At 38.4% G+C, this 27,058-nt stretch overlaps 1 protein-coding gene across 6 annotated transcripts in view; it reads right to left on the bottom strand.

Annotated features, from left to right (window-relative positions):
- Positions 1 to 22,093: 22,093 nt before the first annotated feature.
- ATG5 (autophagy related 5) overlaps positions 22,094 to 27,058 on the bottom strand; it is a 145,010-nt gene continuing 140,045 nt past the window's right edge. For all 6 annotated transcript variants that reach the window (XM_024211574.1, XM_024211571.2, XM_024211570.1 and 3 more), the window contains exon 8: positions 22,094 to 24,468. In XM_024211574.1, the coding sequence (XP_024067342.1) occupies positions 24,332 to 24,468 (137 nt within the window). In that variant the 3' untranslated portion in view covers positions 22,094 to 24,331. The remainder of the gene's footprint in view (positions 24,469 to 27,058) is intronic.

Here is a 27,058-nt window from a genome sequence, read left to right as displayed (position 1 = left end):
ATGCTATAACAACTCAATAGTCCTTATGCTGACAAAACCTTCACTATGTTTTTAACAAAAGGGTATTTCACTGCAATGCTACTATGGTAGCAAGCTGCAGGTGTGTTCATAAATTAAAGTCATTGGGTCAATCCATTTTTTCACAGGAGATTCTCCAGCTATAGATCACATAGAACACATTTTAAAGATATTAATCACAAAGCAAGTGCATGGCACCTCAAAAGTGATTAAATGACAAAGTCGGCCAAGTGAGTAGAGCCCTGCAAATCTGCGGATATCCGCCTTATATCTGTGGATATCCAGAAGCAGATAGCCACAGACCATGTTTGCGGATCGCAGACTGGATGCAGATACAAATTTTGTATCTGCGCAGGGCTCTACAAGTGAGTCTCCATTGAAAGTACCAACTCAAGTGATTTCTGTCGAAGCTGCTATGCTAACCCTTCTACACAGTAGTAGCACAGTAGCCACCACACTGCCCAATGGATATGGTGACAATTGGGGAAAAAAGTAGTGGGATAATGAAGGTTTGACTTTTCTTCCTCTCTTTCTCTCTCTCTCTTTCATGCAAGCCCACATGAAGCTGAGGCTTTTTAAAGGGATCCACTTTATTCAGGGAGTGGCCTGAGAAAAGGCTGTTGGAAAATAGCACACTTCTACCCTATACCAATATCCATTAAAAACTCCCACACAGTTAGGCACTTTTATAACACCTATCATTGAAATCCTCTAAGTGTTGTACAAGGATAGTAAGTTGAGCTTTAGTACCCATGAGGCTGGTAAAGTATTATCCCCCTTTAGCAGAAGAAGTAAGCAGAGTGAAGTTGTAGACTATGAGCAAGTCACCTAGTTATTGAGTGAGCTGGGATTAGTTACAGCCTAGGACTTCTGACCTGATTCCTTGTCCCATGCTCTGACCAGCAGATCTCACTGGCTCTTTGCCAAATAGTTTAAGCACCTATTAGCCGAGAAACAAAATAAAGAGCTTGGAATGCAGTGTGTCAGATTTAAGCGTGATTGTTTTAAGTCTTCTAACCCACACTAGTAGCTTATCTATATTCTGGGGCCCAAGACACTGATTTTCCACTGACCTAGCAGGAAGACTCAAGTTTACTAGCATAAGAATAGCTTTATTAATTGAAGTGAATAATTTAGATCTTAATATACTGAACGAGTCATCAATTTCTGATCTTAAGAACAAAAATAGGCAAGAAGTGTGACAAATTCAGACAATGCCACAGTGGTTACGCTGAGCTTGCTTTCAGTTCTCTTGTAAAAATGCAACTCAGTTTTTAAGCAAGCTCTCGTTTTTAAAAATGTTTATTTTCGATAGTGCAGCACATAACCATGAGTGTTTCCGCAGCTAAAACGGAATTGAAGGCAGGAGGCCTTTCTCTTCTGAAGTAAGGATTTAAGATATTAAACTCAGTCATCTGGAGCCTCCATATTATCTCCCACCCTTTTATTCTGGATTACTGTTATTCCTTACTTACAGACTATACAGTGATATAGAAAAGATCCCCTGGTCTGGTGACACTTTAGAGAAAAACCCATGAGCTGTCAGGTGTTATTCATTGACATAACTGAAACCAACAGATTATGCACAGTTGCTGTGTGGATGCTTAAGGAAGGTAGAGAGCATTTCCCTCCCTTGTACCCTACACAGGCACAATGGCTGTCATTAGACTCAGGCCCTCCCTCAGACCTCTGGTAGAGCTGATCAGGCATCAGTGTGTGGTGAGGCTGCTCCCTCTTCAAGGTAGCAGAGCAGCCACCCTACTCTGTAGTCCCTGGGAGCATCAGAACCTCCCTAACAAGGAGCTATAACATGCTACAGTCCAACCTACCACCCAACTCTTGCATTTAAGCTGTGTTTTCTAAAAACTCCATAGTCTTACTTAGTCCCTGCTTAAATATCTTATCCCCCTTCCCCAAAATGGTCTCAGGGATTTTGTTGAAGAAAAACAGAACAAGGGAAAATAGAACTTTAATCGCCGATTTTTTTTCCTGCTAGTAAACATTTAAGGGGGCTGCTTATTTTGTCATCAACTGAGCGGCTGACATCTTGCTTTTAGATTTGATTTGATGAATTCTTCATGACCACCTTCCTAAATGGAGCGAGATAATTGTCCTATTGTCTGTCAGGGAGACACTACTTTCACATTCGCTAAAATATGGCCATCTACTGATTTTCATTCAAGGTATTTGTAAAAAAATATAAAGATAACATTTTAAAAGTGTATTTGGGGCTTTTAAAGGTGCTGGATTAACAGAACTGGAAACTGAGATCCTCTCTTTCTTGACAAAAAGCAGCACAGACAACAACAGTCTAAACTTTCCCAATGGTGTGTTTCAACCCAGATTTAGAGGGACTAATTCTAAGTGTAAAAAGTTAAATGTTTATGTCCATTCCCATCGTTGGTTTCACTGATGATACTGCCAATAGAGGTATGAATTATGATAATTTTTTTTGTGACCAGGTTGCTAGTCCAACTATGTATTGAAGAGATCAATTTACTGCAAATATTACCTAGATCCCCTTCCCAAACAGCTTGGTCAGAATGTAACTTTAGTCACTATTCTTATTGTTACTAATCCAGTTGAACTTGTGGCCTAGTGTAGAATCATCATACTTTAACCATCAGCTCTCCCAGTAAAAGTATATTAATTAAATTCACTGCATGATTGACTTTGGCCAAGTCTACGCAAGGATTTCCCCTCTCCCTCCCACAAAACACACTTATACTTGAGTTAAATCCTGCTCATCATGGTCCTTCTCCCGGTTTGGATTATGTTTTCTCCACCTCTGCAAGTCTGCGAGTGAAGAAGTGCTTCAGAGGCACCCTCCTAATTCCATAGGAATCTTAGAATTAACATCCAGGAATACAGAATTGTTGCATGTCAGGAAGTATTAAGAACATTTCTTATTTCTTCAAACTCAATTTTAATAAGTCCTAAATTATAATATCCTATTTTCCTCTGATTTAGCATAGAGGTACTGCAGTACTCATTCAGTATTCAAATATCTTTTTAAAATGACACTTTGCAGAGATGGAAAAAGGAAACATACCTTGCCATATTTTTTAAAGTTTGTGCTCATTTCATAAGTAGGTCTGTACATTTCTTTCTACGGATTTCTTTAAAGATGACCTTAAAAAGAGAAAAAAATGCTCTGCCTCTTTACTAATTTATGATATATAAAGACTGAACATTCATTTCCACCCCAATGTTTTTTCCCTTCTTGTTTCTTATCTTACAAATATCTTACCTATTTTCGATCTTAGAATTCTTCTCCACACTCCTAAACAAGCAGCTACTCTCCTATATACCAAGGGAGTTCCAGTTTGAATGTCCACAGTGATTGAAAATGTGGTAGTATTGTACAGAAAGATCCAGTTTGGATTTTGAAGTTAAATGCCCAAAGTGTATGTAGCCAATAACATATCATTGGAAGTATTCTATTATTTTTGAAAAAGCAAAAGTTTAGGCTAGGCCCAATCTCTCCATTCACCCGTTGCTGAAATAGGTTATGTTTCTACACCAGGGATCGGCAACCTTTGACATGCGGCTCGCCAGGGTAAGCACCCTGGCAGGCCGGGCCGGTTTGTTTACCTGCCGCGTGCACAGGTTCGGCCGATCGCGGCTCCCACTGGCCGCGGTTTGCCGCTCCAGGCCAATGGGGACTGTGGGAAGTGGTGCCGGCCGAGGGATGTGCTGGCTGCCACTTCCCGCAGCCTCCATTGGTTGGAGCAGTGAACCGCAGCCAGTGGGAGCCGCGATTGGCCGAACCTGCGGACACGGCAAGTAAACAAACTGGCCCGGCTCACCAGGGTGCTTACCCTGGCGGGCCGCATGCCAAAGGTTGCCGATCCCTGTTCTACACGATCTTCTTTTTAGTAGACAGAGGCACAGAAATACATATTCTTAAGGTTGCCTAAGTGTTTCTATTGAAAAGGGCCTTTTCTAGATACTCACAGTATGGCTTGCTTGCTAGAAGACCCACAGTAATTGCTTAACTCAGAACCTTTTGGATTTTTTCCTAGGTGGATATGGAAACTTCTTTTCAGTTCTGTAATCACAGATTGTTATATTTTCATTGTATTATATTTGTAATAATGATATAGCCTCTATTTACAGTCTTACATCCCCAAAGTGCTTTATAAATTTGCTATGTACAAATGACACACAACAGCCAGTTTTGTGACCGATTGCAGTATCATAAGATAGATGGCCAAATGGCAGCAAACAATTATGGTTACTTGGCACACATGAAAATTTTTAAAATCGTAAAGATCTGGATCTTCTACAGGAATGCCTCCTTCTTACATAATGGCATTTTACTTCCTGGGACAACGTATACCCCTCTCTCTCTATGGCAAAAAATAGCTTTTTGTCTGTTTTTTTTCTAAAGTATTTTATATTTGCTGTTTCCCTTCTTCATGAGATCATAAGACAACACTATGAGAAAGCCAAATTCTGCTTTGTGACACACATAATCAAGTAGAAAATTCATCCAGAGTCTTTCCAAATACAAGGAGAAATAAAGGCAGATCTTAATGTTAAAATATGAAAATTATTTTAAAATGCCTTTTATCCAAACACACACAGACATACAGAATTGCAATGTTTTATAAGTGCTTTTCAAAAAATGTTCCTCGTAATTCTAGCTAGGTACTATTTTGCCCCCCATAACCATAAAATTCAAGCACCTCTATTGTATTTATGGATTATCCTCCCAATATCCCTGTGCCGTAAAGAAGTATTCATCCTCAAAAAAAATACAGATGGGGAACTGAGCACAAGGAGGTGACTTGTCAAAAGTCAGATAGGAAACCTGTAGCAGAGGTGGGATTTGAACCCAGATTTTTTGCATTGGACTGGAATTCCTCAACTACAAGTCCATCCTACCATCTGTCTTCTCTTTTGATGTGTGAGAGGGGACATGTCCTTGTCCTTCTCCAATGGAACTTTAGTTTCTCCCTATTCATTCATTCTTAAATTTTGCTCATAGTTCGGTAATTTCTAACAATTTGAAGTAGTACATAGAGAATCCAAACCAACAAGTACAGAAATAAGAACAGTAGCATAGTACTGGCTTCCTATTTGCAATGCACAAAATTAATCTGAATCTCTCACTAAAATAAATTCTGCCCTTGGCATTCACATGTAATAAGACATTTCCAATGGAGAGGATGTAAATTGTATTCCCTCTAATTCTACTTTACAAAGACCCTTATAAGGAGAAAAATGGATGGTATAATTTTTTTTTTTATTTCAGGTAACAATACCAAAAAGTGTATTAAAAATAACAATTGTGAGCTGCAAAACTGACATCTCTCTGTTAAGAGAAGTTATAATTCACAACTGACCAAAAGCAGCCTATTAACTTCCTTCATGACTGATCACAATATACCTGAAGCCTTCACAATTGAACTCCATTTATAATTCTGGACTTGGCTAATAATTCATTAATGATCTCCAGACTGCTCAGTATATTAAATGGTAGGTAGACAAAGAACAGGAGGGCAGGAACCCTTGGTTTATTGCATGAGTTACAATTCATCCCACCTGAAATGAATAAAAGTTGCACCAATCAGGAGAATTTGTTTCCCTTTTGAGAAAGAACTGCAAACAGAGTTGATAACTCTGGGTCTTTCTGTGCATTCTTAATGTAAAATAAGTAAGCAATTAATATAGAGAGGAAGGGGGGTGGATCTCATGGTTAAGGCACTGGAGTGGGCTTCAAGAAACTTGTGTTCCATTCCAAGCTCTGCCGCAGATTTCCTATATGACCTTGAATAAGTCACTTGATCTTTCTGCACCTCAATTTCCCATCTGTGATGTGGGGATGATACTTTGTCTTGTAAACTCTTCAGTGCAAGGACTGTCTCTTACTATATCTACATACAGTGCCTAGCAAATACAAATAATAAATACATGAAGTAAAAAAAAATCTGGCTAGTTTGTTAATATATGGCCACCAGCCATAGCAGCTTATGTTGTAACTTTATCAGATCTCATAAATTAAGGAGAGCTGGGCTTGTAAGAAAGACAAGAGACTATCTCAGTCCCCAACAATTTCTGAATGTTTAGCCTTTGGGATAAAGCATGTACCCCCACAGGCTCTATAGCACAAGTTTCGCACATGAGGGGAGCTGTCAGCAACATTTCTGCAGCCATTCACTGTTGCTGACCCAAACTACTTGTAAAAAAAACAGAGCAGGACCAGTCCAACCCCCTAACCACCAAGTCATATGAAATACTCAAAAGATGCTATCTGAAGGAACAGCCTAACTGCAGAAAGGGAAATTTCCTTCCCAGCTACAAATATGGGGTCAAATCTTATTCTCCGACTTCAATGGATTGGTCTATAGTATAGTAATGAATGTCATACTATGATCATGAACAATGATAACTCAGATCCCTAGCAACTGCCCTAGCTAGGATACCAACCAATCTAAAACTGCTGGTAAACAAACACGACAAATATCTTTGGCCCTACATCAATATAACCTGTGTCTGCTTCCTGACTTTCTATACCTGAACATAGACCATAGCAGCTAATCTAATGGACTGGCAGCATCTAAATGGTCAATCACCAGGCCAAAGAACTATGGGAGCTAGTCATTCAATAGTAGAGCAGGCCATGTGCCATAGTGCCATTTTACCAGTCATAGCAAATAACCTTTGCAAGTATAGGTGGCCCAAGTATAGGCAAACAATGCTGTTTCACTGGTCATAAAAGATATGCTGACTGGTGGAAAACATACAAAGCTATTACACTTGTCACATTTATGCCACAATATTTCAGAATACGCAAACATTCCACACTTGCTAGAATACATGAGAACAGATACACTGGCAACAGCTCTCTGTTAGACATAATTAAGATGTTTTAAGATTCTCAGTTAACATGAGGTAACACTTTGCGGTGGTCTGGTCTTGTTTAAATTCTTTTGATACTATATTTTAAAGGTCCTAGACTTAAATTCTTTTATATGACAAAATGTGCAGTAACTGTATATGTCTCCATGATGAAGTCTCATGCAATCATACTTGTGAGAGCTATTCTTCTTCTTTGATGTTGTAATCTCAGACTGTGCAATATTCATCCTCTCCTTTTATTTACTGAAAACTGCACTCTCCAGCCACAACATTTTGCCAGTACTGTGTGGGGGAGAATGAGATTTCCAATCCAACAACATTCTGACAATTATGTCCTCCCTCACTGCGTCTCAACCTCAGCTTTATTGGAATGGAGCCTGATAATCGGGAAATGTTGGGTTACACTGTTTCAAATGCAAATAGGCTTATAAAAGACTTTTGAAAGATCTTTTATTTATGAGATGTGAAAAAGTTGCCTCATACCTTCTAGACACAGCACTAAAGATACAACGTGAAAGAGGCATTGCTTTATTATTTGTGGGTGCATGCTTTTAGTAGACTAACTTCACTTCGCTTTCTAGTTAACACTGAGCTGGCACAGCATTTTTTGTTTCAAACAAAGCCAGAAAAAGAACAGATAAATTTAAACTGAACCAATTTAAGAGAAAGCTGTGGGCACACTTAAAATGAATTAAAAAAACCCCAATCTTTGCACTGCCGTGCCCACTTGGTCTGTATCTAAATAATCCATAAATCCAGATGCAAGCTGCAACAAAAACTTCTTTGGAGAGCGTGGGAAGCTAGAAGTCTGTGTTTCCTATTAATTAATAATTATTTTCAGCTGTTTTGGCAAGTGATTAAAACAAATTGTCTGCCTTTAATGTTATAATATAAAGTTTTTTTCTTTAACATCTTAAGAATCAAGTGGGAATTGCCTCATTTGTAGAACGGTGTCTCTTGACTGGACAGTATTTTTCTGAACAAAAGTACAAATACGATACTTCATTTTGGATTGATAGCTATAAAATTCCCATTAAAATGATTAATTGATAATAGGAGACGAGATAGCAACATAACATGAGCTAATTAAAACTATATTTAATGTCTTAATTGAACATGCATACTCTTCAGATTCTTTTATATATTGTACATCTGTATATCATCTACAGCAATATTATGTTACTCTGTTAAATTAATCTCTGATGAAACTTTAACTATGGTATGATCATTCAATCATAATTTATTATAGCACTTTTCATTCCAAGCCACTTTACAAACTAATAGTCTAACCACAAGGTAATACTAACTCACCTACATGACACAGCAGAAGCAGATGACCCAGCACTACAGGGACTCCAATCATGCATCTCAGCAGAACTCAGAGTGGTGATGGGTAACTGTTTCTCCTCTCCCAAGGCCTTAACCTGTGAGGTTCCACAAAAATCATACAGTCCCTGCTTCTCTTCAATATCTACACGAGATAACTGTGAGAGATAGACACACTCTATGGGTTCAATATTTCAGTGTAATTGGCATAACGCTAGCAACTGAACTCACAGAGTGGGTCTCTCTCTCTCAGTTCTCTCATATAATTCTCAACTGATGCAAACACTGCCACTACTAAAATGTCAGGATGCTGTCTATGGGAAATTAGCTCTTGTATGAAGATCATTTAGCTCAAGCAACCAGGCAAGACTAAAGTGATACTGAAGATCTGGCTAATATGTTGTCTCCACCTTCTATTGAAAATATTCATCAAAGCTTTGGGGTACTGTTTAACTCCTCACTAAGCTTGGATGACAAGGTAGCATAAATTTCCAAAAATGCTTTCTTTCATTTCCAGCTTGCTAGCAAGCTTCATCCATCCCAGATGAGGACCACAGTGGTCCAGGGCCACAGTGATCTAGGCATTTGTCACTTCCAGGCTGAATTATTGTAACTCACTGCATCTGAAGCTCAGTATGAAGACGATGCACAGACTCCAGCTGGTACAGAATGTGGCTGCTCACTTTTTCTGTGGCTCAAGCCACTATGAGAACATCAGACCTGTGCTCAAATCCCTCCATTGGCTCCCAGTCAATTTCCAATGCCAGTTTAAGGACTTGGTCCTAATTTTCAAAACAATTAATGGGTTAAGCCCTAGCTTCATCAAAGACCAAATTTTGATCTATGAATTCCCAGGACACCTGTGCTTCTCTGCAATAATGCAGATCACAAAGCTCAGGCCAAATTGCTTACAAGCTGTGAATAGAACATTCTGTTGAGGGGATCCAACTATGAAACAGAACTTCCAGAGGTGGTCAGATGAATCCACAGCCTCTCTTTAGGAAATGCTGTAAACCTTCCTCTTCAAAAAAGCCTTTCCACCATAAGTAATATTCACAATTCAAACATCCTTTTAGCCCCAAATCTCTACCCCTCCTCCCACAAAAACACCTAAAAACAAACACTACGGTATTTATCCAAGAAAAGCTTTGACCCCAAAAGAGAGAGAAATGCCAGACTCCATGAAGTCCATTAGGGATTTTGTTATTGATATTGATTTTACATGGAAGGCACTCAGATACTAGTGATGGGTATCAGCATAAAACAAACAAACACAGACATACATATATACAGACACATAACCCATTTGTGCCCTCAAACATTAATGCAACACTATGGCTGAGAAATTTCTATTCCCTTCTGTTATCCTAAGAATCTTCTTCATCTGGGGACAAGGCTTCGATTTTGTTTCTTTTCCTTCTGGAACATGTTGGGGGTTGTTGGCAGCTTCCTCTAGCTGTTGGCTTTTGTCCTTTGTCCTAAGGCTGGATGTTCTTGAATCTGAGAAGCATTGGAAGAAGAGCAACTGTAGCCTCTGAAGTTAGTGTATGCTGACCCCTGAATGTGGACAGGGGCGTGTAACATTTTGTATAGAACCTCCAAGATTAAAAAGTTGTTGGAATCATACAGAATAAATTGCTGCATAAAATGGGATTCTGTACCAAAGACATTGTGTTATAACATTGCACAACAGGACATCAGACATGTTAAGCATAATCCAGAGGATCTCATTGGGGTATTGGTATTGAAAAGTACGACAAAGCCAGAAATTCTAGCCAACCATGAATGTTGCCATAGAAGATAAATGGTCTTCAGATGGGAAATCTGTAAATAGAAAATAAAATGCAAAAACCACGTTGACACCAGGTAAAATTCCTGAACACGCTTAGTCGAAGGTTGACACAGATCTATTTGAATAACAGGAAAGATTGTGTCTTATTAGTAAATGACACAAAATGTGTGTAAGTTGAAATACTGGACAATACAAGTATCAGTGTAATAAAATACTGCACATCACAGTTTGTTTGCCATAGGTTTTCAGATGAGTGATTAACAAAATGTCCCACAATTCATGAATGGCTTATTTTGACCATTTTAAATATATCTGTTCAAACACGCCACATCACACAGTGAAATGAGATAGAAGTAAAATCAGTGGAATTTTTAAAAGCATCTTACTGACTTGGGAGCACAAGCCTCATAAAAGTCTAAACTTCTGTGCCTAAGTCACTCAAGTGCTTTTGAAGCTCCTACTGAATGTAAATAACTAAGTAGTTAGGGGGAAACTTAGGTGTCAACAACAATCTTTTCCTCCCTCCATTGATAGGTCCCTAATCCATTTTAGTGTAGCACTTCACATCTCGTAGATCCCTATATTCAAAACAGAACACCTAAATCTCATTAGGAGTTGTACTTTCCAAAAAGGAGAGTGAATTTTGTATTGATCCAAAACGTGTGGTAAATACTACATTTAAGTTTAAGAAGGGGTTTCTATTCCATGTAGACAAAACTTTACGGACACTACTTTTGGGATAGTGGGTTTAAATACTAGTGCTGTAAACTGGATGCCATTGACAAGAACTAAATTAATTTTTAAAAAGGCAGTACATGTTCATCATCAGAAACTGCTGAAATGATCAAATTCATGCAATTCCAGATATAATCAAATGACATGTTGAAGAAAAGACGGTTACCTTTCGTAACTATTGTTCTTCGAGATGTGTTGTTCATGTCCATTCCATTGTAGGTGTGTGTGCGCTTGCCATGTGCGCCGGTGCTGGAAGTTTTCCCCTCAGTGGTATCCGTAGGGGACCGGCTCTGGCGCCCTCAGGCATGATGTGCATATGCACCAGCGTAAAGGGTGCCACCAGCTCCCCCCTCCCTCAGTTCCTTCTTGCCAGAACTCTGACAGAGGGGAAGGAGGGCTGGTCATGGAATGGACATGAGCAACACACCTCAAAGAACAACAGTTACAAAAGGTAACTGTCTTTTCTTCTTCAGGTGCTTGTTCATGTCCATGCCACTGTAGGTACCATCAGAGGTGGTTAGTTCATAGAGGTGTTGATTGCGACACAGTTCTGCCAAATCCAGTGTCATCTCTGGCTTGTTGGGTGATGGCGTAATGCGTCATGAACGTGTGTACCAAAGACCACGTCGCAGCCCTGCAGATGTCCTGGATAGGGACATGCGCCAGGAAGGCAGCCAAAGATGCCTGAGCCCTAGTTGAGTGAGCCTTCACTATCAGTGGAGGCACAGCCTGCACCGACTCGTAACAAGTATGAATGCAAGTGGTGATCAAATTCGAAATCCTCTGAGAAGACACCGGAAAGCCCTTCATTCTGTCAGCTATCGCAATAAACAGCTGGGTCGATCTGTGGAAGGGCTTGGTACGCTCCAGGTAGAAAGCCAGGGTGCGACTGACAGCTAGAGTGTGCAGCTGCCTCTCCTCATTGGTCGTGTGAAGCTTTGGACAGAACACCAGGAGGAAGATATCCTGGTTGACATGGAAGTGCGACACCACCTTTGGCAGGAAGGCCGGATGGGGTCACAGTTGGACCTTGTTCTTGTAGAATATCATTACCGGGGCTCCGAAGTGAGGGCTTTAATTTTGGAGACATGTCTTGCTAAGGTAATAGCTACAAGGAATGCAACCTTCCAAGACAAGTGGGAAAGGGAACAAAAAGCCATAGGCTCAAGGGGCGGACCTGTGAGCCTGGGGAGGACCAGGTCAAGGTCCCACTGGGGAACCGGGTCCCGGATCGGTGGAAAGAGTCTTCAAAGGCCTTTCAGGAACTGATCAACATCTCATGTGAGAACACCGATCTACCCTGGATGAGAGGATGGAAGGCAGATATGGCTGAGCACCTTGATTGAAGAGAAGGCAAGAACTTGGCGCTTTAAGTGAAGCAGGTAATCCAGGATGGACTGCAGAGACAACTGGGTAGGGGAGATATTCCCGTCCAGCAGGAGAAACGCTTCCACTTTGCCAGGTAAGTTGCTCTGGTGGAGGGCTTTCTGCTTTCCAAGAGATCCTACCGTAACTGACTAGTGCACACTCGTTCCTCTGGACTCAGCCACACAGCATCCAAGCTGTGAGGTGGAGAGAGGCGAGATTTGGGTGTAGGAGTCTACCGTGATCCTGCGAGAGCAGGTCCGGGAGGCTGGGGCTGCAACGGCCAGGTCCATGAGCATGCCGAACCAATGCTGGCGAGGCCATGCTGGGGCGATCATAATACCCCTGCTTTGTCCCTCTTGATTTCTGAGAGACTTTGCTGATGAGCAGAATTGGCGGGAAGGCATACATCAGGTCCCCTGACCAAGACAGGAGAAAGGCATCGGATACGGAGCCTCTGCTGAGGCCTTGGAGAGAACAAAACTGTGCTGTCTAGTGGTGAACAGGTCCACTCGGGGAGCTCCCCACTTCTGGAAGAGCATTCTGATGACCTCAGAGTGAAGCAAATATCCCATTCCTTTTTGGTCCATAGCCTGAAGCTCTTGCAAATGTGACACTTGTTGCTCATGTGGGTTTCTCCTAAACACTTCAGGCAGCTTCTATGGGGATTACAGACTGGCATGGGTTTTTTGCAACAGTCACAAGGTTTGAAGCCCGGGGACCAGGGCATGCCCCATCCCTAGGCTGAGTCCTGTACAGGACTAACTATTTCTAACTTAACACTAAGGGAACTATTAACTATACAACTTTAAACAACTATATTCAACAAATTCAGTATTAGACACAGTAGAGACAGGAAAGTTTGCCAAAGCCAGGAGACGTTCCAGCACCGTCACTGGTGGTAGGAAGGAACTGAGGGAGGGGGGAGCCGGCAGCACCCCTTATACTGGCGCATATGCATGCCACTCCAGAGGGTGCCAGAACCAGTTCCCTCCGGATACCACTGAGGGAAAAACTTCTGGCACCGGTGCATATGGCGAGCGCACAAACTTACAATGGAATGGACAAGCATTCAAAGAACATTTATGCTTTTTTGAAATAAATTACTTACCACAACCAAAAGCAGAGATGGAATGGGAGGTGAGAGAGTTATGTAGTAGTATGGTTCACCTCTCCAAGCTACAAAATTTAAGCTTTCCAAAAAATAGTAAGGGTAGTCTACACAAAAACTTGCAGTGAAATAAGAGGTGTGAATGAAACCCAGTACAGGCCTTTGTGTGTACATTCATAGGCTTGCGCTGAAATAATTAAATAGGTTCTAGTTCATCCTTCTTGCAATGTCAATGTAAGCTTGTGTGAAGACCAGCCCTAAATCTCTGTTATGTTGTGAAGGAAAGCTCAACCAAATTCTGAGTCTGCAGAGAGCCTGTCTGGGGTTAACTCAGATGACCAGTCACGATACACTAAATATCACCTATTTTACTGTTCAAGACATGTACTAAAGGAGAGAGACAATCATGTTATAAAGATCTGCACGTTCGGTGAGATATCTAATTTCAGAGGCACAAGTGGGTAGGCTTGGGAGAATACAGACGCTTATTTTTTTCCCCCAAGTCAAAAAGAATTTAAGTCCAAAATGCCTAGCAGAGTTCAGCAGGGCATCTAAGCCCCACAGAGGGAAACCAAGCCCAGCAGAACCCATGAGTGTGATCAAACCTCACTTAGTGGGAGATGAAATCAAGGAGCCCAGTCCACTATCGTGTTCTGAAAACACACATACACACTCTCTCTAAGGACGTAACAAGCAAGCATAGCTTGGAATAGTGCCACTGAGTTCCCCCACCTTTATTTGATCCCTGAGCAGAATTGGGAAATCACCACTTTCACTTAGGCCAGTCATACATGGTTTCTTAATTAAAGGACATTTGAGAAATACAATGGGTAGAACTTTGCTTGTTACAGTTACTCATCTAGTGCTCAACTTGAGAACAACAAAAGAAAATTGAAATACAATTCTGTATGTAATAAAACAATATTTTACAGATTCCATAATGTGTAAAGTCCCTATAATTGGCTGGATTATTCAGCAAGACAAACCAATACATCAGCAGAGAGGAGGAAGCCATTGCATATTGTTTTATTCCCCTAAAGGTGCCAAGCTGTGGAGAGCAGCAGAGCAAAGGTAGAAAACTCATATTTATTAAATATTCTTTTTTAGCCCATGAAACCTGATTCAGAAGATTTGTTTAAATCTTCTTTCATTACATTACATAGTCCTGGAAGGACCAGAAAATCTCTTTTCTAAGAGCAACACCTATCAGATTGAGGAATTGTGTCCCAAAGTAGCAGAAGCCCCATTGTTTCATTTATTTTAAAATTAGGGTTGGCAAAACACACCAGAATTTAGTGTGGGGAAGAAGATATATGAGCTGGCCTAAGAACCCTTCTCCAGTTCTAACTGTACAACAAGCGCTTGGTGATCCCTCGTCAAAGTGCTTGTTTTTAAAATTTTAAAAATAACCCCCAAATACAAATTATGGTATGGCTGTACCTTTATAACTCTTTTCTGGCCAGGAATGTAACTTTGTTAACCACTGTGAATAGTAAAGGAGTGCACAAATGAAGATCTCAGAAGAAGCATAGGAGCATACATGTCTAGTTTGTTTTCATAGTACTAGCTAGGGTAGAGCCAATATGATAATCATCTACAAATGTTTGTTACCTGCATGTAAAAATAGCACTGAAACTGCTATATATTACCAGGGACAACACTAATTAGCAACTCACACAGGGCTTGTCTACACGAACATTCAGTTCGCAGCACGCTGGGGGTTAAATATACCCCGCACTAGTCTGCCACGCATTGCCTGTATGGACCCTGTTGACATGCATTAACAATTCCTTAAACTGGTGTACATTAAAGAGCCCTAGGAATTTAGCAGGATTCACACATACACTGGGAGTATAGCTACACCTGCAATTTAACACCCATGGCTGGCCTATGTCAGCTGACTTGGGCTGCGGGGCTGTAAATCTGCAATGTAGGCATTCAGGCTCTGGGACCCTCCCCCCGCACGGTGTCCCAGAGCCCAGGTTCCAGCCTGAGCCTGAACATCTATATAGCAATTTTACAGCTCCGTGAACCCAAGTCAGCTGACTCAGGCCAGCTGCAGGTGTTTAACTGCAGTGTAGACAAACCTTTAGTGCACGGCAGACTAGCGCAGGGTAGTTTTACACCCTAGTTTGCCACAAAGTAAATGTTTATGTAGAGAAACCCATAGAGTTAATGAAGGTGGATGGTAGATTATTAATCATTCCTCTCAAAATAGTTTTACAAAGCACTACACCCAACTGTGGCTGCTTAACCCAGAATTCACAAATAAAAAAGGTTCCAATGGTACTGATAATGCACCTAATACTTACTCGCAATTCTAACCAAAGATGAGCCTGAGAAAGAAAGTTTTTAATGTTTCTTATACATTGTCTGAACTTTATTCTGTTATAATGTATGCAATGTTCATAAAATTACAATAAAATATTCATAAAAAAAAACCATTGACTTCCACAACGCAGAAGGTTCCAGTATGTTAATCCATAACTTACTGTATGGTTGAGCAAAAATAGAATGATTCAGCCCTTTAAAAGACACAAAATATGTAGGGTTCTGCAAATCACATTTAGGTTTTGCTGACAGAACTCCCCCAGCACTGGCAATTAATTAAGGCATCAGTCTGGGATCCATGGCAGAGAGGCAAGGGATACCTACTACCACAAAAAATTTTCTTAAACTGATACTATATGATAGCTACATTATACTAAAGCCTCATTAGCAATGAGCATAATATAGCCAGGAAAAAAAACAAACAGGTACTGCCCCTTATAATGAAGAACATGAAAGAATAAAGAATGTAGTCAGACACCACACATAAAAGGACAGTATCAGTCTGATGTAAAATAAGAAAAGTAAAACACTTAATGGAAGCTAGAGGACTGAGTAAACAGGAAAGCTTAGTGAGATAAAAAAGTTGCCTCCGTCATTTTACTCCCCACTAGTTACTTTTCTCTCACACCCCACATCCACTGTTTGTTCTTGTTTATCCGTCTCCTCCTCCACATCTGCTTCTTTCATTGTTTTCCTATAGGGCTACTCAGTTTGTGGTAACAGCAGAAAGAAACTAACTTATGTCTCAAATGCTGAAGAAACAGCACAGAACAGAGTCATGGAGCGCTTTAGAGATCGGGATTTTAGTCACTTTCATTCTACAGTTACTGCTACTATTAAGTGCACAAAGGAAAAACATTAACAAAAAGCGGAGGTGGGTTTCAAACCGGTTGAGGGAATGAAGCGAGTAAAAGATGAAAAATAAAAGAGAGTTCATGAGAGGGAGCAAGCAAAACTTGCAACATTATTTTCATTGTGTGCCTAGTAATAAACAACAAAAGAAACCCATATCACTTCCTAGAGTGTGCCAAGTGCATAACGTCTGACTTTCTGGGGCTACTCCCCTGAATTGATCCCCACCCATGATTTGTCTCATACAGACTTCTTCAGAACTTGTAAGGTGCCGAAGCACTTACTATTTATTATTTTATTTAGATTTCTGAAAATGCTAAAAAGGGCACACCTATCCATATGTTCTAGATGCTCTTGATGGAATTTTAAAAAAATATCCCAAATTCCGATTTATCTTCACTAGCATTGGTAGTATGGGGCTGCTATATAAGACCTGAGTTTCAATCCTGCTTTAATAGTTGTTGAATAGTCAAAAATTAGAGATTGTTTGAACAAACAATTTTCCTTCTGAACCAATATTAAAGCAAGGTGAATTTTTTACTTCTATTTGGCTCCCATGCTGAAAGTGTTACAACTGTCATTTTTACAGTATTTTGGACACTACCAGCACTAGGCCCAAGAATGCCTATTGAAATTAATAATATATTATAAAGTATCTCCTATATGGTGGTTTTCATCTGCTTTATATAATATTATTCAAAATGAAACAAAGAACAAAAAGAAAATCTAAACAAAATGAGAAAGCCTAAACAAATACTCCATTTCACTTCTGAATTGTTTTCACCTTTTTTTAATCAAAAGAGACTCTCCTACAAAATATTTAGCTTTTGAGGAATCAGCATTTTCCAACAGAAAACTGTTAAAAAAAAAAAATTGATGTAACCAGTTCTAGTTTTAAGGGTCTATATTTTTCTTTCTTAAAACATAAAAAATGTGTGGAATTTGCCAAACTTACAATAAAGAAACCTCAAAATCAGTCAAATATTTTAAAGGAGGTGCAAAACATATAGTACAGAATTTTTTGGTTTTGTCAGCTTCACTCTTCTCACTGCTGGCAACTGATATCATGCCGGATGAGAAAATGTTTATTAATGATTAGCTCATACATTTGTCCCCACAACAACTTATTATTTCACTTCATTATACTCACTGACCTGTTTTACAGAGGTAATCTGAGGATGAATTAACTGTTTACAAAATACTTTGATAATGGAAACTACTATATAAAATGTTGCGTTACAGTAGAATCTAGTAGATTAAAATCAAACTTCCCCTATTCAAACTTCCTTTTCTAACATATTGCCTTCCTCGTCTATTGTCTTCATCTTATCCAAATTGCCATTACCAAATATATCTGTTATCCCAAGCAATTTGGATAATCTGGATGACACTATATTAAATAAATTACTATTAAAATGCATAAAACTGGTGTTTGATCACTGGTTCATATAATTGTAACTCAAAAAAGTCACTATTTTACTCTCTTTTGTGATCTTTTATCAAAGTGAAACTTTAGGTTTTCAAAGCACAGTTAGAAAAATGTAAAATACTAAAATATCAGAGACAACACATAAGGGAATAATACATACACTTATCATATGATAGCTTTAAAATCCTCTTGCTTTTCCGTAGATTGTAATGCGGCATTCACTCACAGCGATGGAAATCCAAAATTCACATCTGAGCATTTGACTCTTCACATCTTTGTGCATCTCCCTAAAAAAGTTTAGTCCATAATTTTAAAATGTCAGTGACATTGTTACAAAACCAAAATTCTTCACTCATTAAAAGGGCACCTAACATACTTGTCTTCATTCAGAAATATGTACATGACAAGCACAAAATCTTTTAAAATCTTTTTTCATATACTTTTTCTGGACTTGGATAACTTCACGACTATGGGTATGTCTACACTACGGGATTAATCCGAATTTAGATAATTCGAATTTGGGAAACAGGTTGTATAAATTCGATTGTGCGCGGCCACACTAAGCACATTAATTCGGTTTTTAACCACATTAATTCGGTGGTGTGCGGCCACACTACCCCATTAATTTAACCACATTAATTCGGTGGTGTGCGGCCACACTAACCCTAATTCGAATTAACAAAATCGATTTTGGCGCTACTCCGCTCGTCGAGGTGGAGTACAGAAATCGATTTTAAGTGCCCTTTAATTCGAATTAACTGGCTCTGTAGTGTGGACGGGTGAAGGGTTAATTCGGATTAACGCAGCTAAATCCGAATTAAAGTCGTAGTGTAGACCAGGCCTAAATGTGAATAATATCTTTCCTACCCTAAATATCCATGAGTTGGTAACTCGATAGCTGGAAGGAGTTGAGAGGACTTTCCAAAATTTTCATTTCTAGCTTGCAAATATCATGAGAAATTTCAATCCAAAAGATATTTGAGAAAGTTATACTGTTAAAATGTTTTTTGCAAGAAATGTGCTATTGCATCTTGAACCGCAGCCTTGCTACTTAAAGACTATAATTTCTCCTTGATGTAGACATATAATACCAAATTACTTTTACAAAAAAAGAGGAAGATTGAAAAAAAGTGGTGGTACACTACAGTTTTCCACTCACAACTCACATTTCAACCACTTGTAACACCAAAACAAGATGTCATTCATGGTGGATTGCACAATTGTCATAATATAATTGTCCCTCTTTCTTGCATACTTTGATCATAACTAACATAGTAAACAATACTAAAATTTAACTATGAAAACCTAATTATGATAAATAACCCATTGAGATAAACAGGAGCAATTCATACTTCAGTTATTTTCCAAGCTGCGTCTGTTTTCCTAGAGACAGAGTGAAATGTTGAAGCCAACAACAAAACTCTATTGGACTTCAATGGACCCAGTATTTAATTTTTTATTTTTATTTTCTTTAAATATGAAAGCTTAGGTTCTGGAGCACATGGGTCAGTCAGTTACTGGGGAAGAGTCACTTATGAAGCTACAACAAAATGATCTCCTTTTAAAAATGGGGGAAACCCAATTTTCTCTCCCTCATACTGGAGAAATAAAATGGTAGGCACTGAAAAGTCAGAACTGATATATGAACTACTGCAGTCTTTCTCCATACTTATGAATGGAAAATAATTGTGATCTCTTGGATACCAGAGAGTGGTAACTACTGATAAATGCAATTTTAAGAATAGTATTACAAACGATGTAAACTTGTCTTCACTCAAACCTTATAGTGCTCAGAAAGAATCAATTAATTTTAGGCTCCGATCCTGCAAATACCTAAACACATGAGTATTTACAGGATCAGGGCCTTAGTTTGTACCTGGATAGGGAGAGATAGGTATTACTGATATTAAAAAAAACTAGACCCAATACTCAAGTCTGCTCTGTAAATTATGGGCAAATTTCATCCTTGTTACTGCTAATTCTGTATGTATTTCAACAGTACTAATCAAGGTTTTGTGCTGTAGTCTATAGTACAATTAAAATAAAGTAGACTCTGTGACAAAGTTCCTTGGTGGGTCCTGCGCTTATTGGCGGATTTTCTTGCCTCAGAGATTCACCATGTGGGTTGGGGGAACAGCCCAGAGACCTTCCCCTCTGGAAGAACCCACAGTCCAGGTCAATTGGGAGGTTTGGGGGAAACCCGGGCCCGCCCTCTACTCCGGGTTCCAGCCCAGGGCCCTGTGGACCGCAGCTGTCTATAGTGCCTCCTGTAACAGCTGCATGACAGCTACAACTCCCTGGGCTACTTCCCCATGGCCTCCTCCAAACACCTTCCTTAGTCTTATCACAGGACCTTCCTCCTGGTGTCTGATAACGCTTGTGCTCCTCAGTCCTCCAGCAGCACTCACTCTCAGCTCCTTGAGCCTCTTGCTCCCAGCTCCTCACACTCACACTACAAACTGAAGTGAGCTCCTTTTAAAAACCCAGGTGCCCTGATTAGCCTGCCTTAATTGATGCTAGCAGCTTCTTCTTAATTGGCTCCAGGTGTCCTAATTAGCCTGCCTGCCTTAACTGGTTCTAGCAAGTTCCTGATTACTCTAGTGCAGCTCCTTCTCTGGTCACTCAGGGAACAGAAAACTACTCATCCAGTGACCAGTATATTTGCCCTCTACCAGACTCCTATACCCCACTGGTCTGGGTCTGTCACAACTCATACAAATATCTTAACAATAGCTTCTGTAAGTTACTTGTATTTAAATAAGCACTCATCTTGAGGTTATTGCTAAATTTACTTTAAACTTTTAAGCCTACATTTTAGACCAATGTTAACTTCTTTAATATTTGTTGTGTTTAAATAATTCTTACATGTTATTTCGGAAAGTATCTGAGACAATATTCACAAAAGCATTCTTTAGTCTTTTTATTGTCAGTCCACTTATTCAGTTTGTATATTCATTGACACACAGGCTGTTTTACACCAAATGCTATTTTTTGTGGGATAAATTTGTTTTATGACTCAGGGTTCAATTTTTAGCTTTAGGAGGTGTCTATAAATGAGAGTGTTGTCAAACAGATATATACTTGCAGAACTTGAGGTTTATTTTCCTAATTATGAAAATGACAGGCCTGCAGAATGAAAATTATTCTCATTGCTTTCACACCAAAAGATATGCACAGAAGGAAGTTCAGACTGTCTTAGCTGGCATACAGTCTATAAAACACCACAGTGAGTAGTGATCCAGTGTATTTACCTACTGATGGGTGTTTGGCAGCTAGAGTGAAATACACTGTCTAGGTCTTGGTGGACAGGCATCCACATTACAACTGGCACCCTGGTTGAGAGTCTCAAGCAAGTTGCTGAAGATTAAATAGCTACTGAGAATGAATTTTTTTTTCAACCTCCTCAGAGGTGGTGGCCTCTGCAGATCAGGATTTAAGTACAATGCGTGTATGAAACAGTGCCCAGTACTCTTTAATATGCTTTACTTGTTCTATGGATACATTACCGGCTAAATCAGCACCACTGCAATTGATGCAGCGGTGTCAATTTAGCGGGTCTGGTGAAGACACGCTACGTCGATGGGAGAGTGCTCTCCTGTCAATGTCTGTACTCCACCTCCCCAAGAGACGGAAGCTATGTCTACAGGAAAGTATGTCCCATTGACATAGCGCAGTGTAGACACTGCTGTAAGTCGACTTCAGTTACGTAACTTATGTACCTGAACTAGCATAACTTAGATCGACTTACAGCGTTAGAGTAGACCAGGCCTCAACTTTCCAGGGGTGTCTGTGGAAATGGCACTTTTCACAAGCTCTAAGAATTCATTTTGTAAATAGACTACACTCATCACGTAGAACAATAGAAATACTACTTTTGATTTTGACTAGTGTAGAGTGAGTTTGTTTTCTCAAGAGTTATATCATTTCAAACTTAAGAGTAACACTTAAATTAGACCTCAATACATTTTCTATTCATATCAGATTTGACAACATTCATACACAAATGCAGTGAAAATAAAACTATTCTGAAACGTAGAAAGAAACACTCCTGTGATTAAACTCTGGTTAAACCAGCACCTCATTTCATTCTTGTGATGTAGGTCTTTTGTATAGATATGTAACTTCACCAGTTCTATATGTAAATAAGTCAATTAAACCACATTTGCTATACTTGTAAATAACTTTCCCGCTTTGTCACCACATATCACAAAACTTTTTTAGTGCTATTATGCTTATTATTTTTACTGAGAAATAAAGAGACTCAAACTTTATTTTATTTTTTAATAAACCGTAAGGTTGAAATAGTTAAAATAAAAAGAAACAATATATCAAAGCCAAGCATTACATTTTTGTCTTTGTCCCATACCAGGTTTTAGAGGCTTGACTTACTACTGAGTAACGGCCTTGAGAAGAGACCCATATTTTAAAATGCTGGCATCATAGAAACAGAGCATGTGTAAAGAATGGCAATGGCTTAATACCATTTATTTTTAAACAGATGAAATAATCTTCATAGCTCATTTAATGTGCTGCCTCCCTTGAAGTTTTTTATTTTGCCTCATTAATAGAAAAATTAAATTATACCAGTCCCTACAAGCCTTCCTTTTATACTAATGCTCTACAAAATATTTGCTCTCCCCTTTGGCAGTACTTTGAATTTCTCCTGGATATTTAGACACCTTCACTTGAGAAAATTTGAAAGAAATCAGTCAAAATATTGTGGGGATAACTCCAAACATAAATGGAAACTAGAATCCTTCAACAAAATCGTCCAACCATAACTGAACTATATATCCATTCTGAATAAAACAGAGGTCAACATATTTTTTCAGTTTTTTAATCCCTACAAATTCACAGATTAAGAATGTAGCTATTTCACTATTCCTTTCCCCCTTTGACTTTCCTTAATTATATTTCCTCATTTACGTACACTGTCAAAAAAAATCCTGTTTGTTTCTATTTTACTCTTGGTCATACTGACTTTTTCCTTTAGGGTTTTATGGTTTTTCTGTCCTCATTTTCACTTTAGGTCGATGCTGTTTCTCTCATTTCTTTGTGTATGAGTTTGGTTTTTTAAATCAAATACAGGTAAGTGCTCCTAAAAAGATGACTGGGAGGGAGTGGGGGCAGAGAGCAGTATGAGCTATAAGGACGTTTGCAAGTCAAAATTTCAGTAATAACTGCAAATATTTTCTCTTTTTTTGAGAAAATAACATGTTTCTTTATGAAAATATTTACATAACAATATGCTTACAACATACTCTTGTCTGCAGCAACCAAGAATAAGCAGACAGAGTAATACGGTTCACGACAAGATGAATGCAATATAAAATCAAATAGAAAAAGGTAGGATCGCTGTAGCAACTGCAATGATGTAATGTAATAAAAATTTACAAAAATTGGAGCATGAGTTCCAGTAACCTATAAATATATTTGGTAAATTAAGCAAAATCTTATTGCAATGAGATTATAACATTTTGATACTTCATGTGCTGATTGCCATGGGACCACATTAGGAAACTGAACTCACAATGAGAACTAGCTCAGAAAAGGCTCAATTTTCCAATATTCAAAATTGTTCAAAAACAGTACATCTGTTTATCATATTGTGATTTGACCAACTTCTAATCTATGGGAATAAATAGAATGGTATGATAATCTGCAACATTCTTTTACATTTTTATTGATTAAAGAAAAAATTCTCAGAAAACATTTTAAATTATCAGAAGAATGCCACAACAGATCCTCAGCAAATTATCCTACACCATTACTATTCCACTGAAAACTAGTTTCAATGATAAACGTACACCAGGGTATATTCAGTGACAAACTGCATATAAATCAAAAACACTTGCAACTAAGTTGTGCATGTTCTTAAATGACAAAATATGTTCAGAGGTTTTATTTAAAAATTTCTCACTGCTTGTTATCAAAGTTAAAGACAGTTTTCATACCAATTGACATACTGTAAACATATGAAATTCCTATTAAAGAAATATGGGTTTACTGTAACCTGATCTTTTACAAAAAGTTACTAGAAGTTATTGATAACATAATTTCTCTTGGTGTCTAATTTTCTAGAAAATTATTAAACCAATGTTTCCACTCTAACCAAAGCTGAAATATTGTCACGTTAGGAAAAACTCTTGTTTATTTGTTAATCAGAAATACAAATCAAGTGGCACATATTTCCATTTGCTCTTCAGGCTAATAGTTTCAGCTTCATTATATTTTACAAGAAAACAGCAGACTTTCAATGGTCCTGTAAAGTCTTTCATGTCACAACTGAGGTTTAATGATGGCAGTGGAGAAAAGCAGTGGTGATGCAAACTAAGACCAGCCCAATTGTCCTTATCTAGTGATGGGATCTTTTTTCCTGTTTGGCTTGCAGCAGTGAGGTTTTTCTGGTCAGGTTGCCTCCACCAAGCCTGACATAAGTAAAAGGTTGACATGCCCTGGTAAATCCAGCCTGAGGATAATCCTTATATCTGGTACAGCTGATTCTTCAATCTGTAGGTTGGGGAATAATACTAATGTGAAGAAAATTATCAGGATAGCTCATATGTTCACTTAGCCACTGTACTGGTGTCTCAAGCATCGGCTCAATTCCATGAACCATCACTTGATTCTTCTTTTCTCCATCTAATGCAAAGAAAAATAAAGACCACTAATCAATAATTCACAGTTCAAAACAGCTTTAAGTTTAATTTACTGTATGCTGAAAGTCATTGCAGCGATAAAGTGATTAATGGCTTGCTACTACACATTTAACTGAATGAAGAGCAGGAAACATTGACATGGAGAAAGTTGAAACTGCAGTTTGCATCATCTAAAACAGAAACTGAGTTAAAATGAATTCTGAGAAATTCTGTTACAGTGAAACAATGAAAGTGTCCATTACTTACAGTTCTCTCCTACAGTAATGATTTGTTCTTAATAAAATTATAGACACCTCCACCTTCCCCAGCTACAGATATCACACTTAAACATCTGCTCAAATTATATGTCTTGCTTTAGTTATGAAAAGTATAGCTATCAAAACTAAAGAACATGAACCCCCAAACTTAATAGTTAAACTAAAATTTTCATGCTTTTATAGGGGTTCTACTGAAACAGAAGTAACACACATAATAAGCCACTATATCTATTTCAAATAACTGGAATATTTCTGGAGTACATTTGTTTTAATAAGAATTAGTAAATTTAAAGACTATGGCAGCATTATCAAGAGTTACTCAGAAAGTTAACTGAATTAGTCCAATTTCTCACTTAGTTTCATCTATTGGGATAACTATGCTAGCAAGTGATTCCTAGTTCAAGAGGGATACAAGCTAAGAATATTTCTATTCTCTTTACTTATACTTGTCCTGAAGGATGAAAAAGCTCTGATCCTTAAATTTAAAGGATGGGAACCAGCTAAAACCATGACCTGATGGCCACATGCTGAGTCAAAACCAGCTTTAAAAAAGCTTGACAGATTATTTGAGTCTTGAAATGAGAAGTAAGGTAATTTGAGATCTGCTTCAAAAGGTGGTTAAAGAAAAGAAACCAGTGACCTTTTAATGTTTAGATGCCACATTCAGGCATCCTTATACTATAGGAATCTACCATATGTGTGCACAAATGTCACTGCCCTCCCTATACCATCAGTTACAAACCTCCCATTTTCCCCACAGAATTGGCTACAGAAAGAATGATTGTGCCACCACAAAATTTATGTAAGACAGCAGAATCTAGGAAACGAAGGCAAACTTGCTGGCTCTGTCAGGCTAAGGGCTGGTTACAACATGGTTCCTAATACATAGCATAGATAGGATCTTAACTGTGTTTTGTAATAAGGATAAAGCCTTGCCAACCCTGTCATAACATGTTCTGATAGCTGGTTTGCATGGGTATCTCTGTCCTCACTACAGTTCAAATAATGCTAGCAACAGCTATGCTTGAACCTGGTTGTTGCTAGCATGAAATTGGTTTCATAAGCTATTAGACAGGGATTCTTGCCCAAAGTACTGCATTATAGATTACCTACAGGGTATTATATATCCCATTTTGGTTAAAATAGTTCAGTGTTTAAAAAAATAAAAACCTTGTCCACATACAAAGAAACCATCCCACAAAATCCTCGATTAAACACATTACTTTAACCTTAGGCCTTGGTTCTACAAATGCATGTCTGCAAGTAGTCCCACTCAATTCAGTGGAACTACCTATTTGCATAAACGTTTGCAGGTTTGGGGCCTTATTGTGGACAGCGCATAAAATGGGAGTGCTGCCATTTTAAAATAAGATACGATAATTCAGACTAACATACATTTTGCTGGGTTTGAAATATTATCTGTCAAGCTGTCATCAATATACAGGGCCAATGGTACATAAGAAATGATAGCTTGCACTAACCATGTGTTTACAATGGGAAGGTGGGATGCTTTTAATATGGTTAAAATAAACATTTCTTACCAAATATTGCAATATTTTTTACAGCTTTCAAAATGCAGCTTCATTACAATATCCTTTTCGCTCGTTACCTTGCTGAAGAAATTATTTTATAGCAAAATTATTTATTTTTAGGAAACAATTCCACCTTATTCTATATTAAGTGTTATTTATCCAAGGAGGTTTTTCTGGAGTGACCATTACTTCTGGACTTTGATGCACTGGTACAGCGTGACCAAGCCACATAGCTTGAGGAGCAAATGCATTTGGCTTGAGTGAAAAATGAATAATGGGAGCATGACATTTCATTCCACAAACCAGTAACCTATATTGTTCCAAGATATTTGGTCATGGTAACATTGAATATTTGAATATTCAAAGGGGACCTATAATATTAGTGTTATTTTAAATATACTTTATACTTAAGGTCAATCATTGTTTATAAGATTAAGTTTTCTTTCCCTTTTTTTCCAGCAAACATAAATAAGGGTTACCGTTTCATGTTTTCCTCTATTTAATCAAATTATAACACAATTTGTAATGCTCAAATTTAAATAGTAACATGTTTTATTGCAGAATCAAGAAGTAGGATAGTGAGGAAAATGGTTTTGACAGGTTTTCAATAGTAAAAGGGAAATGTCAGAAAATATGGACAAAGCAAACTGATTTTTCATATAAATTCTCTATGATACAGTGCAAATATCTTCAAGTATTTAATATATTGACAAAATGTCTCCACAACTAGATATCTCCAAAACAATAATTCATAACTATAACATGTATTTACATAGCTGTCAGT

This window comes from Terrapene carolina, unplaced genomic scaffold, assembly GCF_002925995.2.
Source record: "Terrapene carolina triunguis isolate 2854851 unplaced genomic scaffold, T_m_triunguis-2.0 Scaffold42, whole genome shotgun sequence".
NCBI classification, from domain to species: Eukaryota; Metazoa; Chordata; order Testudines; family Emydidae; genus Terrapene; species Terrapene triunguis.
This window is presented reverse-complemented; position numbering and strand designations above follow the sequence as displayed.